General features: G+C 39.0%; 4 protein-coding genes across 4 annotated transcripts in view; 2 read left to right on the top strand and 2 right to left on the bottom strand.

Moving 5' to 3' along the window:
- LOC111436356 (clathrin interactor EPSIN 3-like) overlaps nucleotides 1-5,448 on the top strand; it is an 11,015-nt gene extending 5,567 nt beyond the window's left edge. Inside the window, exons 9-14 of the mRNA XM_023074113.1 lie at nucleotides 713-754; nucleotides 834-932; nucleotides 1,021-1,172; nucleotides 2,729-2,901; nucleotides 3,073-4,312; nucleotides 4,399-5,448. Of these exons, the coding sequence (XP_022929881.1) occupies nucleotides 713-754; nucleotides 834-932; nucleotides 1,021-1,172; nucleotides 2,729-2,901; nucleotides 3,073-4,312; nucleotides 4,399-5,120 (2,428 nt within the window). The 3' untranslated portion in view covers nucleotides 5,121-5,448. The remainder of the gene's footprint in view (nucleotides 1-712; nucleotides 755-833; nucleotides 933-1,020; nucleotides 1,173-2,728; nucleotides 2,902-3,072; nucleotides 4,313-4,398) is intronic.
- A 168-nt stretch (nucleotides 5,449-5,616) lies between these two features.
- LOC111436357 (protein WHAT'S THIS FACTOR 1) lies at nucleotides 5,617-7,639 on the bottom strand. Its single transcript, XM_023074114.1, has 2 exons — nucleotides 7,457-7,639; nucleotides 5,617-7,131 (listed from the first exon to the last, which is right to left on the bottom strand). The coding sequence occupies exon 2, from the start codon at nucleotides 7,055-7,057 to the stop codon at nucleotides 5,783-5,785; it is 1,275 nt and encodes a 424-aa protein (XP_022929882.1). The 5' UTR covers nucleotides 7,058-7,131; nucleotides 7,457-7,639; the 3' UTR covers nucleotides 5,617-5,782.
- Nucleotides 7,640-10,628: 2,989 nt separating this feature from the next.
- LOC111436366 (histone H3.2) lies at nucleotides 10,629-11,407 on the top strand. Its single transcript, XM_023074135.1, has one exon. It carries the CDS (start codon nucleotides 10,699-10,701, stop codon nucleotides 11,107-11,109), a length of 411 nt encoding a protein of 136 aa, XP_022929903.1. The 5' UTR covers nucleotides 10,629-10,698; the 3' UTR covers nucleotides 11,110-11,407.
- Nucleotides 11,408-11,980: 573 nt separating this feature from the next.
- On the bottom strand, nucleotides 11,981-15,739 carry LOC111436371 (solute carrier family 35 member F1-like). Its single transcript, XM_023074148.1, has 11 exons — nucleotides 15,277-15,739; nucleotides 15,000-15,094; nucleotides 14,066-14,123; nucleotides 13,737-13,931; nucleotides 13,576-13,652; nucleotides 13,401-13,483; nucleotides 13,264-13,315; nucleotides 13,123-13,191; nucleotides 12,959-13,045; nucleotides 12,819-12,880; nucleotides 11,981-12,261 (listed from the first exon to the last, which is right to left on the bottom strand). Exons 1-11 carry the CDS (start codon nucleotides 15,392-15,394, stop codon nucleotides 12,159-12,161), a joined length of 999 nt encoding a protein of 332 aa, XP_022929916.1. The 5' UTR covers nucleotides 15,395-15,739; the 3' UTR covers nucleotides 11,981-12,158.
- Between the last annotated feature and the right edge of the window lie 283 nt (nucleotides 15,740-16,022).

Genomic DNA, 16,022 nt, shown 5'->3' with positions numbered 1-16,022 from the left:
TTTTTTTTTTTTTTTTTTTTTTTTTTTTTTTTTTTTTTTTTTTTTTTTTTTTTTTGAGATAAGAAACATGGAGAAGATACCATTATATAAGGCCAACAGCCAAATAAGACAACCTAAACGGCAAAGGGACAATAGTTCCTTCAAAAAATAAGGGATGAAACAAGGCCCTCCAATCGTGGTTGATAAGGAAAAAGAGAGTAATTACGGAAAAAAGAAAAAAAGGACGAGGACGCCAATTAGATAGATTGGACCAAAATGTCACAAAGATAATCAACAAAGTTTGACCTATCAGATCTTCTTGCATTTATTTCCTTCAAATAGACAGTAAAAGGGGCTCCAACGGAACTCTCTAGCTTTGTGCTTGATTGATACCAACAAAACAAGATCTCAGTTTATCAATTTTCTGAGAGATTAGGGCAACACCAAAATAAACCAAACCAAACCCCTGACAAATTCCAGACATTTGATACAAATTTACCATCAGTGAAAAGGTGGGAGAAGGATTCTTCCTTACTATTACACAAACACAAATTTGGGAGAGAGGTGAGTATAGGCGTGCCTCTTTTCAACATTATCTTGGGCATTAATGCTGCTAAGAGCTACCGTGCAAAGCCAAATTTTAATATTTTTAGAACCAATTCGTTCCCAGATCAAGCTGGTGTATAATTTTGGCATGGGCTTGTACTGAGCCACTTATTTCCTTTTCTTGTAGTGGTGGTAGTGGAAGAGATGATAACAGGTCTCCAGATGTGAGGTAATTCTTAATAATTTCATGGAATAGTGGTTTAACTGAGTCCTATGAATCACATTATGAGTTGAATCTCTTTTGGCAGGCGGCGTGATCATAAATTTTCAGAACAGAACACTGGTGCACCTCCAAGTTATGAAGAGGCAGTGGGCGAGTCTCGAAGTCCACCAGCTCATAGTGAAAGGTATCACTCTTCTGTTGCTTAAGTCTCTTTCTAGTTCTAGCAGTTTTAATAACCATTTAATTGACTGGATATCTTACTTATTGGAAAGGGACCAAGAATCCTCAACCTCATCTCTTGTTACATCATCAGCACCTGTTACTAGTGCACCTAGCCAGTCCAGTCCGGTACATGGTGCTCCAACACCTACAGACCAGTTAATTGGGACCTTTGATGAATTTGACCCTCAAAGTTCGGTCACAGGTACAAAAAATTCTATTAGCTTTTTGCTATTAACCTCAGGCTGACTCCATTTAAACCTAGCTACCTATACTTGGTTATCATCCTTGTATGAGTCTTATTGCTATTGCGACATCTAAGGAGGAAGATTAACAGCTCTAAAGTTAAAACTGCTAGATTTAGATTTCATTTGGATAGGGAAGAATCTTAATAAGTGTGGAATCACTACAAGAGGAGTAAGATTCGGATTACCTTGTTGATCGAATATCTCAAGACAAGAATATTGTTTGAGATTCGAATCACTCCACAAGCAAAATCGATCATGTCTAGCTTGAATGATTCTTGTTGATCAAATATCTCAAGGCAAGAACACTTGATTGAGATTCGAATCACTCCACAAGCAAGATTGATCATGTCGAGTTTGAATGATTCTACATGCAACCTAAACTACATTGAATTGCAAAGAAACTTAGCCATTGGTCAAAGAAAAGTACAAATGCTTTTTTTACTTTATTTTCTAAGTCTACCTACAAATACAACATACATGGCTTTATATAGCCTCAAAATGAAACTATTAAATGCATTCCAAAAGTGGTAACATTCATACTTAATGACCATAATTAACCATTATGTAATTGTAATATAAAGTAAATAAAAATTCTTAAAATACATTAATGAAATACAATAACTCTAAATTACTGTAAATTGTAGCCCACCCAAAATTTATAACAATCAAACTTCATTCTTCTTCAATGTGGCATGAATTTAAACATTTTTTGATAATTTTGACAATCTTTTCTTCACATCTTCATTGAAGTATATTGTACGATTGATGTCTCTTGGTCCATATCAAATCTCCCCCTCCCCTCTTCAGTATTTTGTGTAGTTTGGTTTTCATAAGGTTGCTTCATGAATATAACTGACGTGAAGTTGAATTGGACATACATAACGGATGGGTCATATGGTTCGATCAAATGATGCCTTGTGACATAGATACATCATGTTTCTTTATGCATGTGTAATCATCAACTTTTAATTCAGAGGGTATATTTTAAATGATGAGAGGTATTTGGATGCTAGATATAATTAAGTGCTTCCCTATGTATGGACATGTGTCAATGCTATGCATGTAAGGTAAGAAATAGTAAAAGTGATCAAATAAAATAAATAATTAGTGTATTTCATTTTATCGTTATGGTTAGCCTACGTTCCGTTATCACATTTTAACGTATCAGTTATACATGATTTGTGTTCTGCAATAAACGTTTCCTCTCAATTTATGACTGTATCCTGTTTCTTTGCAAGTCTTTGAGTATCAATTAAATGCATAATTCTATTGAGAGTTGAAAGGCTTTGAATTCCAGTCCGATTGTGTGCAAAGGTTCCTTACATAACGAGATAAAAATGTTAAGCATGATAGAAATAGTTTATGTAAAGGTCATTTTGCATACAATCTTATCAAAGATAACCGCACATGTACCTGTTTAGGATAATCCACTCATGTGACTCGCATCAAACTATTAGTTATCACTTTGTTGATTCTTGGCACTAAACCACAAATACTTCCTCTCTTTTCTTAGCTGCTCCAACTATTCCACCAAACAATGCTGAGATGGACTTACTTGGCTCACTGGCCGATTTTCCTTCAAACCCACTGGCCATTATGCCAGTGGCATCTGCAGACGTGACTGGGGCCTTTGAGACTGATTACCACATGAACTCTGGTGCAGGAACCTCGCAGACTAGTAATCAGGTAAATTTTGATGGTTTAAAAGTTCTTCATTCACATTGGAATATTATAGAAGTGCCCGCTCCGATCAAATTGACATCTATTCATCATTCTGTACGTTTTCTGTTATTTATTGCAACTAAGTTGACATTTTTCATGTATTTTTCTGTGCACTGTTGAATTATGTACTTGCAGAGTTTTGAAGATCCTTTTGGTGACACACCTTTTAAAGCTATGACTTCTGATGATGGTGCCCCTCAATTCCATTCATCTGCTACGACAGATCCTCTCCAGTCTTCTCTTCACCCAAGCCTTGGACAATCCAATCCTTCTACTTTGACTAATCCTTTCCAGTCTTCTCTGCACCAAGGCCTTGAACAATCCCAAGGAGCTATCCCGGAAACAAACCAAGTCTCTAATTCAGAATTTGGTAATGCGTTTTCTGCTTCAACTAGTGCATCTGGCTTATCCAGCTTGCAAGCACCATCAGACCCACAGTTCCTTCAAGGGCCATCGACTATTCCGGACCCTGAGATTGATATACTGGCAGATATTCTACCTCTTTCTGGACCTCCATCTAATTCAACATCCCTGCCAACTTATTCATCCACTGGCGACCAGCCTGCATTGCCAACTACCTTCTCAGATCCTGGTCAACCTCCTGAGAAAAATTTTACAGCTTTAAGCAATCAGCCTTCAGAACCAAATGCTAGTTCCTTCCTTAATTTGCATCCCCAATCAGGAGCTACAGCATCTTTGAACTCAAATACAGCTTTCCAGCCTCAAAGTGCATCGACTGGACAGTTTGGCTATGGATCCCCACAGGGAGGAGCTACAGCACCTACTGGACAGTTTGGCTATGGGCCCTCGCAGGGAGGATCTGCAGCACCTACTGGACAGTTTGGCTCTGGGCCCCCACAGGAAGGATCTGCAGCACCTACTGGACAGTTTAGCTATGGAGGGGGTTCACAAGGAGGATCTGCAGCACCTACTGGACAGTTAGGCTATGGAGGGGGCTCACAGGGAGGATCTACAGCTCCTTTCTATCCACAGATGGCCTCAACCAGCAGCAGTCCAAATGCACAGGCAAATGGGGGTGGATATTTAGTACAGAATGGAGGATTTGCTGCTCCTGTTACTTCACAAATTGCTCAGCAAAATCCAAGCGTGCCAGCTGCTCCACTTGGCAGTGGAAACATGCAGCATCATGGTTTTACATCCCCACCGGTAGCTTCACAACCAAAAAATGATGATTTTCTAGGCAGCATTCTTCCGCAAGCTGGACCCCCTCAAGTCCCTTCACAACAAGGTTTTCCCACTTCAACAGGATCGCTTTCAGTAGCATCTCAACCGCCTAAGGGCAAGTTCGAGACAAAGTCAACAGTCTGGGCTGACACTCTTAACAGAGGGCTAGTTGATTTGAACATATCTGGGCGTGAGTTCATGCTACCTTGAATTCTTACATATATGCATCACATCTATGTCTCTGATGGTTGACTAAATATGTTCCTCAATGTGCAGCTAAAACAAATCCATTGTCTGACATTGGAGTGGATTTTGATGCCATAAATCGGAAGGAAAAGAGGATGGAAAAGCCTACTACAACCGCTGTAACTTCTACTATCACCATGGGTAAAGCTATGGGATCGGGTTCTGGAATCGGTCACGCTGGTGCAGCTGCCCTCAGAACTCCACCAAACTCCATGATGGGTTCAGGTATGGGTATGAACAATGCGGGCATGGGAGGGGGGCCCTATGGAGGAACCAATCAACCCATGGGAATGGGTATGGGGATGAACAATGCTGGCATGAACCCAAGCATGGGAATGGGTATGGGGATGAACAATGCTGGCATGAACCCGAGCGTTGGAATGGGTATGGGGATGAATAATGCTGGCATGAACCCGAGTGTGGGAATGGGTATGGGGATGAACAATGCTGGCATGAACCCGAGCATGGGAATGGGTATGGGAATGAACAATGCTGGCGTGAACCCGAGCGTGGGAATGGGTATGGGGATGAACAATACCGGCATGAACCCGAGCATGGGGATGGGAATGAATCCCGGAATGGGAATGGGAATGGGAATGAACCCTGGCATGGGCATGAATATGGGTATGGGGCAAGGAATGCAATTTCAATCACCAGTAGGATTTCAGCCTGGATCCAATGCTTCGGGTAACTATAATCCGATGATGGGTGGTTACGCCCCCCCGCAATCATATGGTGGTGGCTATCAATAAACCAAATTCAAGATTCATATACATTTAGAGTGTAGTACCAGTTTTACTAGAGAAATGATGTTGTCATTGGGAATCCTTCAGGTTGCACATCTGGTGAAGAGCAAAAGCTGCGTTTCATTCTTTTCTGTGAAAGCTGCTAAGATTTTTGCATGCTTTTACATTTCTAACGACGTACCAAAAATTCTAACAGGTGAGCTACTGGTTGATTGATAATGTTCATATTCTTTATGACAATTTGTATACAACTTAACATTCATAAATGAGGATGTACCTCAATTTTTATTATCGACGTCGTAGTATACGTGCAATACTGTACCTCTTTTGTTCATGCCACCATAGAAGGAATTATACATTTTTCTGGTACTTCATCTCTTTTTCAGTGTCGATTCGACTTATTTGCTTGGAGTATCAGATTCAGAGAAATTAAAACGACTGATTGAAACAAACTAAACGACTCATCTCTCTAAGATTTAATCAAAATTAATGACTAAATCATCTTTTACAACTATATAAACCAATTGAAATAAGAACAAACTAGATAGAAGAGTACTCTAAGATAAACACAAACCTTGTTGATGGGCAAGTTGCAAGTTACTGCAAGACTTTAAAGAGTTTGATCACAACTGCTGAAGAAGTTGCCGTAGAATCATATAGCAACTTCTTCAGCAGTTGTTGTCGATCGGGTCATCTGATTCCGAATCATATTCCGAAAGCAAGTTATAGTCGGACATTTCTTCGGAACTGTATCGAGTTTCATCTACTTCATCATGATGAAAATGTCCAAATGGATCTTCCTTTTTGTATAAACCTCTGCTTCTATCTAGTTGACCTTTCCTCGACATGTTTGCAAATTTTTCCCTGATGCTAACAAGAGGGTGCTTCTGCAGAAGCTTGTCACCGTCGTATGCTTCTCGAAGAATTACAGTCTGTGTGTCATTCTTCTTAGAGATGTAAAAGATACCAGGATGACGCTCGAACACTTTTGTGAACTTCTGAGGCATAGAGAACGGTTTGCGGAGGTTGCTTACATTCTTGCGTTCGGTTTTCTTTTGCAAGGTAAGGTGGAGAAGTTCATGAAAGACTCCGACAATCCTCTTTTCGGACGCATCGGTACGGGGATCCAAATGGGAGGCATCACAATATGGAGAAGTGTAAGGAAGCTTCTGCCATTCTTTTAACCAATCCATACATTTTCTCCTCAATCCAAAACCTCTTGTGAATCCAATTGGAAAGGCCAAACAGCCATTTCTTACGTCTTCTTCCACCTGTTGGGAACCAGCGTTCTTCTGCAGTTCAGAAACAGCAAGATCATCATCCCAGGATAGAAGTTTCAACCCGACTCGATCATCACGGAGCTGGACAAATGAAAACAAGTCATGGTTATATGGAATGAAAGAGTTCCGATAATCATATGGCAGCCCCATGTCCCATCTCAACTGGTCAATTGTCTGTAAAGGAAGTGTCGTACCACTCGTGAGCATTAGCAATCTGCAAAGCCTAGATCGAATATCCGTCCAACATTGTCGAACGACAACGATTTCTTCCTCATAAAGTTCCCTAGCCTCTGGAGTTAAGCCAAAAGATGGCACAGGAGTGCCTGCACTGTCACGAATATGTGACTCATGAAAGATAGAAGGGTATCTCCTAATAAAGGTAGACATCTTGACATCATTCGGAAGACCAAGCTGCCGACGATGGCAACGCAGACGGTAGATCGGTACGCATTGTTCAAGACTTGAAGAGATTATGGATACAAGAAAGCAAACAGCCTTGAGGTCCTTCTCAGCACTCACTACAGAATCTAAGTCTTTATCTTTCACCCATTTCAGTTTTATGTTTACCAGATAACGACTTTGTAGGTGATTTAAATTCGATCCTCTCTGGTTTTTACATGGGAAACCACAGAACTTAACCCTGCTAAACAACCAACTCACCATCTTCCACCATTCATCAGCAACATATGAATTCCAGCAACTTCAAATATTTTGTTAGAAAATCGATCACAACCCACCTAATAGATCATACAAAACACTCAAAATCAAGTCACAAATTCCACCAACGCCAAAAATATTCATGGCCAGAGCCACAAATAGTAAAAAAATTGGAATGTTAACGTATTGGGTACTGATTGCACCACAAGTTGAGGTTTAAAGTTGGTTAGTTCCCGATGTTTTAAGAATCCAGATCAGTTGGGCATTTCGTCGAACACTTGTTCGGCATACCTTGCGACGTGTGAGATATACACTTACTAGTTCCAAACCCCTTTCCTTCAGGCAATTCATATGAACAACATGAACAATCTTGCACTTAAAATTGGAAGAAGGATCAAAACTTACAGTAGAAGCGTGATTAGAAGTCAAATTGCTGGAGCCGCAACAGCCAATTTCCACCGCTGAATCTGTGTAAGCAGCTCAAAATTCCTTTGGGAAATCAAAGTGCGAAGCAAAGCTTCAAAGAAACAAAGGCTTCAGGGAGAGGTAAGCACGAGAGATCATCAGCGTTCTTTCAATTTACCAACAGACTTTCCTAAGACTAAGATTACGACCGGACTTTTTTTAAATTTTAATTTCAACCCATCTTATAATTACTCTCTTTATTAATTTATGGTTACCTTTTGCTAAATTATTTCATCGTTGTAAGTTTGGTTCTATGCGATTAATAATAAACTTTAATCTTTTATAAAAATAAAAAATGTTATTTTAATCTTTCAATTACGATTAATAATAAACTTTAATTAAATTGATTATATCTATATTTTTTTTTTCAAAAAATAATAGTAGAGGAAGAAAAATTATACGTGGAAATTCCTTCTCTAATTCGAGTTAAAAATAAAAAGAGATTTGGCGAACATGGAGAGTGAAATAGGTGGCAGGGATGGAGACGGGGAAGGCTTCCCCGTCCCCGCTCCGCCTCTTGGATATCTCTACAACTGAAACAAGGCATACCCATAATGAACCCACTCTTGTTGTCGTCTCCATGGTTGAAGATGAAAGTTGGAGTGAGCCAATTCCAACAGAGATCCAGCAATTTCTAGGATACACCGTGACATGGGGCCAAAAAGTTAAAGGGTTTTCCACCTAAAGGAATAGATCATGATATTAGTTTATTATAGGGGGTAAAACCGCCCGTTAGAAATATGTGTCGTACAATTCAACTCAAGCTAACTGAGCTTTATAAGTAGCTAATGCCTTGTTGAACCTCAATGTCATTAGACCCGCAAAGGCTCATGTTAATTAACACGGGTATGTTAGAAAGAGGCTCCAAGCCAACAACTTCACCAAATTGTAGTGACAAACCTACGAAGTAGCTCATGCTAACTTAGGAAAAAACATCCATACAGTTGAAGAAATGGGTCAATCGAAAACACAAGCCACGAGAACTCCAAATTGAAAAGAATGTTCTAATCGAGCTTTCATGGATGAGAACTAACCATGTTGTCCATGTACGTAAAACCCTACAATCCCAATTAACGAGACACCAAACACAGTAAGGTGACATGACCCACCTACCATAATGAAGAATCCTAGAGAGATCTTGATTGAGAAGATGCAACCAGTTGACAAATCAAATAGGTATAAGAGGTTCTGGTAAACTCGAAGAGACTCCTTGTTGCTAAGATCAGCTAGAAACGTGTCTAAAGACCTCAAGTGAGCTGCAATCTTCATTGTTGGTTCCTGGAGAGTCAGTTGACAGAGACATCAACCAATTAAGTGGAAGAGGATTCACGATCATGCTTGTCCAAGAAGAGTTGCTTGAGGCCGCATACCCATTCCAAACCATTTTTTGTTTTTTTTTATTACGATTATGTATGTATTATTATTATAATTGACGTTTGTAAATGGAGATTCTTCGTCCCGTTCGAAGTAGGTCCCCATGAATTAAATAAACATATCTAATTAAAATGTGATATTTTAGGATCAAGAAGTTATTCATTGTTTGATCGAGGTCAGAAGATATTTTTCCTCACATCGAGTGAACAAAGTATCATTTTTTTAATGGTCAATGTGTTGGGAATGAACGTTTCATTCGTGAACTAAAGTCTTGGAACCAACTTTGATTTTATTTGTAACAAATGAATCGTAGTAGAACTGATATCAGGTAAATGCACCTAACCTTATCCATATACTATAGACCATTCAGGTTGTTATTTAAACATGATACTCCTGTAGGTCAACTATATAATGTTCCGAATTGCACTAATAAATTTTTCATACGAGCGACAAAATTAAATTGTGGGTAAAATAATCAAAATTATTATTAACCCTAAATAACTAATTAGGAGCCCTAATATAAATCCTAATATGACATGTCTATGTAATTTTTTTTTTGTTTGTATATATTGGGAAAATTTTATCTAAATGAGAGTGTTCTTAAGGATAAGACGATTAAGAAAAGCTCAAAAGAATTGAAAGTCGGTACTTATACCAATTAGATAGACCTTTCTTTTTCAGTGGCTCATAGGAACCCTATGGTTAAGTGTTCTTTGAGCAATTCTATGTTGGATGACCTCCTATTTCTTGGGATGCATGTGAGTGAAAACAATCATGTTAGACGGAATCGTGTGGGTCTGTGGGGATAGTCTTTACTCTTTAAAAGTGAGGAGTAGGTAATGTGACAATGTTGTAAGGGATGCGATAGAATTCTGAGACGATCAGGTGTCGAATATGGATTCCAAATCTTAAGCATAGGAGCATGTGACACCTGAGTAAATAAGGGGTATATGAAACAACCGAGATTACATATGAATTAGAGTGATTATGAAGATAGAATGAATATAAAGGCTCAAAAGAATTGAAAGTCACTATTTACATGAACAAGGTGTACCTTTCTTTTCGATGGCTCTATCATAGGATCTCTGTGGTTAAACATGCTTTAGCCGGAACAATTCTATGTTAGGTGACTTCCTATGAATTTTCCTGAGATGCATGTGAGTGATGACAAAACATGTTAGAAGTGCTCGAGTTGGTTTGTGGGGATAGTCTTTACTCTTAAGAAGTAAGTAGTAGATCACCTGACCATGTCACAAGAGAATACCGAGCGAACAGGTACTAAGTTACGTATTTGTTTTGTTTTGTTGTTTTTTTTTTCTTTTGCTTTACACTATATTATTTCTATACTTATTTAGAAATAAATATATATATATATATATATATATATATATATATATATATATTATTTTAATAATATTTAAGAAGAAAAATAATTTGATTTAAGAGATTTTAAATGAATATTTAATGACTAAATTAATTATCTAAATATTCATACAATTTATAATTTAAAATGTAACTTAAAAAAAAAAAAAATCCGAAAAAGAACCATGGCGCCAAAACAGATCATTTTTGGAGTTTTGGTTCCCCCCTCCCAAATTTTCGTCCGCCAAAAGTCTGGATCGCGATCCGCGTGATTGAGTCTAAAAAAGATCTCAACCGTCAATACAAACTCCAATCGACCGTCCAAAATCACCCTCCATACTCCCCGTAGTCTCCTATAAATACTCGTCTCTCCCGATCTTCAGCATCAAAATATATCATTCACATTTACATTGTCTCTAAGAAGCTTAATCTCCTACGACGCGTTAATGGCTCGCACCAAGCAAACAGCCCGAAAGTCCACCGGCGGTAAGGCTCCTCGCAAGCAATTGGCGACTAAGGCTGCTCGGAAATCGGCTCCGGCGACCGGAGGAGTCAAGAAGCCGCACAGATTCCGTCCAGGGACTGTTGCGCTGAGGGAGATCAGGAAGTACCAGAAGAGCACCGAGCTTCTTATCCGAAAGCTTCCGTTCCAGCGGCTGGTTAGAGAAATCGCTCAGGATTTCAAGACCGATCTCCGATTCCAGAGTAGCGCCGTTGCGGCTCTGCAGGAGGCGGCGGAGGCCTACCTCGTCGGATTGTTCGAAGATACTAACCTGTGTGCGATTCATGCTAAGAGAGTCACGATTATGCCTAAGGATATTCAATTGGCCAGGCGGATTAGAGGTGAGAGAGCTTAGAGAGCTGTGAAGTTTTCGATTAATGGTGTAAGTGAGAGAATTTGAAATGTAGAATCCACGTTTAGTTAGTCTGTATCTGTTTTGCTTTTGCTTCTGTGGATTTTCTCTCTAAGATCAAATTGAGAATATATTTGATATGAAAATCCTAATTATGTGATCAAATGGAGCATGTGATTTAGGTAACTCTTTTGGCTTCTCTGGATTTTTGTTGCTCCTACCAAGATGAGATCAATAATTGTCAAAACTTATGATAGCTCAAAATCTAGAAAACTTCAAAAGATTATCTTCTATCTGACCACATTGAGCCTTGCTCACATCCTAATTATGTAATCTAGTTATTACATGCTCAGTGGTCTAAATCTCTATGGCAATGGCTTGAACGTACTAGGTGATTTGAGTTGTTGAACGTACTAGGTGATCTGAGTAATCTAGTTATTACATGCTCAGTGGTCTAAATCTCTATTGCAATGGCTTGAACGTACTAGGTGATTTGAGTTGTTGAACGTACTAGGTGATCTGAGTTGAGACATAGTGGTGTCTGCATTCGATTTCCAACGAGATGCTTGTTGTGATCTTCAATTACCTTCAATAAATTATTATTGAGATCTTAGCTTGGTTGGAGAGTAATGAATCAAAATGAGTTAAGTAGACATTATTTATTAGTGGTAGACTTAGATTGAGAGGACAATTGTATAGATCATAATTGTATAGATCATTATGAATGTCGAATGTGATTTGGTTGAGATCCAGAGGTTATTGGGGAAGATTTCATGAGTTAAGTAGACATTATTTACTAGTGGTATACTTAGATTGAGATCATAATTGTATAGCCGAATGTGATTTGGTTGAGATCCAGAGGTTATTGGGGAAGATTTCAAAACTTTCATACTTTATTATTGGAGAATGAGAGCCCATCAAAAGGCCAACAAAAAATAAGTACAACTCTAAATACTTCTTTTCTAATCCATCCTAGGAACCACACTACTTATTTCTCCCAAGATTTTCATTTTTTCTACCCTCTCAGATCTTCCAACTGCTACCTGCTGTTCCTAGTACCGGTTTTCCGGTGGGCATTCCTTGTATGGACGTTTGTCATGCTCGGCTTCTACATCAACGTTAGTTCGACGTCGATCTTCTTCTTCTCTCTCACCCCTGCATTTAGAGATTCGAGTTCAGGTAGGAAAGAGCAACATAACCATGAATTACAGTACCTTTTACAAGCGTAAAAACTACAAATACGATTCTCAATCCTCAAGGGCAAGTGCAATAATGGTTTATGTAGCATCGGTCAAAAAACGCTCAAGCAGTGATCACTTACAGGAAAGAAAGGGCAATAAAATACATTATTTATGAGATCCCACATCAGTTGAGGAGTAGAACGAAACATTCTCTATAAGGGTGTGAAAACTTTTCCCTAATAGATACGTTTTAGAAACCTTGAGGGAAAGCCCAAATAGGACAATATTTGTTAGTGGTAGGCTTGGTCCGTTACATTATTGTAGTGGCTAAGATGGTGATTCTCGTACTATATTACAATAGACATCTAACACGACCCGAAATATAAGAAACTCATCAGTAACCATCATGCAGGTAATCATCCATCTAAGAACACTACAATAGAACTTCCCTAGTGGTATATATGCTTACATTATGAGCACTTTCCAGGAAATGTAACGTAAAAAGAATGTAGAATGATAGAGATAACATACACTGAATAAGTAATGAGTCCAATGATAACAGCAGCAAAGGCCAAATAGTAAAGCCAATCAACCTGCAGAAACCGACTTGATTTAGACATACAAAACACCCAATACGACACACGAAAACAAAAAACCAGGTGATCACAGACCTTCTCATGATACGCGACGACACGAATCACAATGGACCACATGTCCGAGGTGAGTAAGGACAGGTTCAACATTGTGGATCCACTGATCTGTGAAAGTATATATGTTCAGAACCAAATTGCAACTTCACAGTTCATTCATTATGTGTTCATCAATAGCAACATACCTGAAGTAATACAGGGACAAGCGAGTAGAAAAAAAACATAGCCACAGAGAATCCAGCAAAAGGAATGGCCTGAAACAACAAACAATTTGCTACACATTGGAGTATCAAATTCTAGGAGAGATTAAGAGAGAGAGAGCTTACTGCTTCTGGAGTCCATCGAATCGATCGTAACTCTTTGCGCTCGATTATGCTTCTAAAGAAACCATCAAGGGAAACATAAGAACAGCGAAAAATGCGAGTTTCAGAAACAATTGAGACAGACATAAATCTAAGGTTACATTTGGATAGCACTGATGATGGCACCGAAGCTACCCAACATCGCCATTAGCTCAACTCTGTCAGCATTCTTCACCAGAAATTCCTTCACCAGACAGTGAAATTTTGACATTTACCAAGTGTTCAGAGTAATTGTAAGGTAAAAAGGTAAATGCTAGTGCATAGTTGCAGCCTTACCTCGCTGACATTGGTAACAGCATAAAGGGTAGCACCAGCTATAACAAGAGCATCCCCTTTAAGTGGGCTGCTTCCTCCTGCAACTCATATTATTGGTGTACGTGAATACAAGCAAATATCAATTTAGGGGGTAGAGGGCATAAAGGGGCTTGTGTCGTTACCAGCTCGGTCGCCAGCATGAACATCAGAAAAGATAACCACGACGAGGCCAGCAACACACACGACGACACCGCCTATCTTCCTGAATCTGTATTTTGTTTTTAGGAAAATCCAGGTGAGCAGCATCACACAAGGGATTGTCCAACAATCCAGCAGCATCACGCTTGTTAAAGATGTGTATTGATATGCCTTCACAACTGCATCTCAGTTTCGAATTATCAAACATTTAGGCATAGTTTTATGAAGCTACAAACCAGAAGGTTCTTAGTTTCATCATGTTTTATAAAGCTTGGTTTTGTATATTTCTCAAAGAATATAAAATTATCCATACCAAGGTAGTTGGCTTCTACATCTACCAAGCCTAAAGGTATGTAGAAGTACCATTTTGCCTGAAAGATTTAGAAAGGAGACAAGTAAGAAATTCACGCATGCAATAGAAATTTCTGTTATCAAGCCAAGTTCAACAATTATGAGTAAGATCACACAACACTTGTAACGGCCCAAAGCCCATTACTAGCAGTTATTGTCGTCTTTGGACTTTCCCTTTCGAGCTTCCCCTCAAGGTTTTTAAAATGCGTCTACTAGAGAGAGGTTTCCACTTTCCACACATTTATAAAGAATGTTTCGTTCTCCTCCCCAACTGATGTGGGATCTCACAATCCACCCCCCTCGGGACCCGGCTGCTAGGGAGAGGGAGGCTTCCACACCCTTATAAAGAATGTTTCGTTCACCTCTTCAACAGATGTGGGATTTCACAATCCACCCCCCTCGAAGCTCAGCTGCTAGGAAGAGGTTTTCACATCTTTACAAAGAATGTTTCGTTCTCCTCTCCAACCGATGTTGGATCTCACAATCCACCCCCTTCGAGTCCCAGCTTCTAGGGAGAAGTTTCCACGCCCTTATAAAGAATGTTTCGTTCCCCTCTCCAACCAATGTGGGATCTCGCAATCCACTCCCGTCGGGGCCCAGCTACTAAGGAGAGGTTTCCACACTCTTAAAAGAATGTTTCATTCCCCTCTCGTAAGATCTCACAATACTTCACATCTCTAATTCAGCAACTAAATCATTATGGCGCGGTAGCAGCCACCTTTAGCCATCTAACTAAACAAGGTAGTTGTGTAGGAAGTGAGGCTAGATCGCCTGAGAAACTTCAACAACATGCAAACATTCAATTGCTTAACTTCTTACTCCATCAACCATCAAATTTCAAGGGCTACTCATTCAATCAGTTTAAAAGATATCAAATAAACAAGTATCACAATCACCTTGAGTGCCTTTCTACGATAGAGTACTATACTTCCATAGACAATAGCCAAAAGAACGTAGTTTATAAAGGACTGTGATGTTGGTGCATTAATTCCTGCACAGTAGGATCAAGTGTTACCACTAAATCAAAACGATTAAGCTAAAGTACATGAAGTTTAAACCAAAAGTAATTACAATACATTGAATCCTCATATTCCCAACTCAAAATAGCACATGCAAATTCAATTAAAAAAACCATAAACAAGAACAAGATGCAGAAAAACACGAAGAATGCACCTCTTTTAGCGAGTTCAGAGGATGCAAATCCAGTGGAAGTGATAAGAAGAGACAAAAATTGTCCCAACCCAAGACCGATTAGAGTCTTCTTCGTGCAAAAATCCTTGAAACTCCTCATTATTGTCTCGTTTCGACGCTCAAACAAGATTAGAACAGATAAATCGCACAATCCAGAGAACAGGAATCCAAATTGAAGGACCGATTACAGACCCAACTGAAGAACAATCGATGCAGTTCTCATTCGGAATCCAAGGATTTGAAGTACTGAGAAAGAAGGAACAGAATAGAATTCGGTAAACAACAACAGATGCGGCGTGGAAATCGAGAGATGAGAAGAGTTGGCAATATGAACACGAGTGATAACCGGCGTTTGAATGCGAATGAGCATCTGAATTCTAGAATTTATGCTGATTTTGGGAGCTGTTGATGGAAAAGGAAAAGGAAAAGGGAATTTTGGCTCTTAACCCCACTCTGTATATATATATATATATATATCTATTGGACGTGAGATGGAAGAACTTAATAATTTAGGAATTGGAAGCGACGGGACGAAAAGGGTTGCAATTCAGAAGTGGGAATTGAATTTTTGGAATTTGGCGACAAATATTAATGGATCGGATTTCCATTTTTGACTTTTCATTCTAATGGTCCCGTGAAAGCGCATCAAAATTTCAAATATTGATTCTTATTTATTTATTTATTATTATTATATTATATTATTTTTTGTTGGCTGAAAACTTGACATA

Source organism: Cucurbita moschata, unplaced genomic scaffold, assembly GCF_002738365.1.
Source record: "Cucurbita moschata cultivar Rifu unplaced genomic scaffold, Cmos_1.0 Cmo_Scf00053, whole genome shotgun sequence".
Lineage (NCBI taxonomy): Eukaryota > Viridiplantae > Streptophyta > Magnoliopsida > Cucurbitales > Cucurbitaceae > Cucurbita > Cucurbita moschata.
Note: the sequence above shows the minus strand (reverse complement) of the source record. Positions and strands in the feature narration are given on the sequence as shown.

What these genes read in the sequence shown, in the direction of transcription:
- LOC111436357 (XM_023074114.1), bottom strand. Translation starts at nt 7,057, where the DNA reads ATGGTGAGTTGGTTGTTTAGCAGGGTTAAGTTCTGTGGTTTCCCATGT.
- LOC111436366 (XM_023074135.1), top strand. Translation starts at nt 10,699, where the DNA reads ATGGCTCGCACCAAGCAAACAGCCCGAAAGTCCACCGGCGGTAAGGCT.
- LOC111436371 (XM_023074148.1), bottom strand. Translation starts at nt 15,394, where the DNA reads ATGAGGAGTTTCAAGGATTTTTGCACGAAGAAGACTCTAATCGGTCTT. An exon ending in TTGTCCCTGTATTACTTCAG is followed by an intron (nt 13,046 to 13,122) that starts GTATGTTGCTAT and finishes ATACTTTCACAG; the next exon opens with ATCAGTGGATCCACAATGTT. An exon ending in GGACTCATTACTTATTCAGT is followed by an intron (nt 12,262 to 12,818) that starts GTATGTTATCTC and finishes CTCTAAATGCAG; the next exon opens with GGGTGAGAGAGAAGAAGAAG.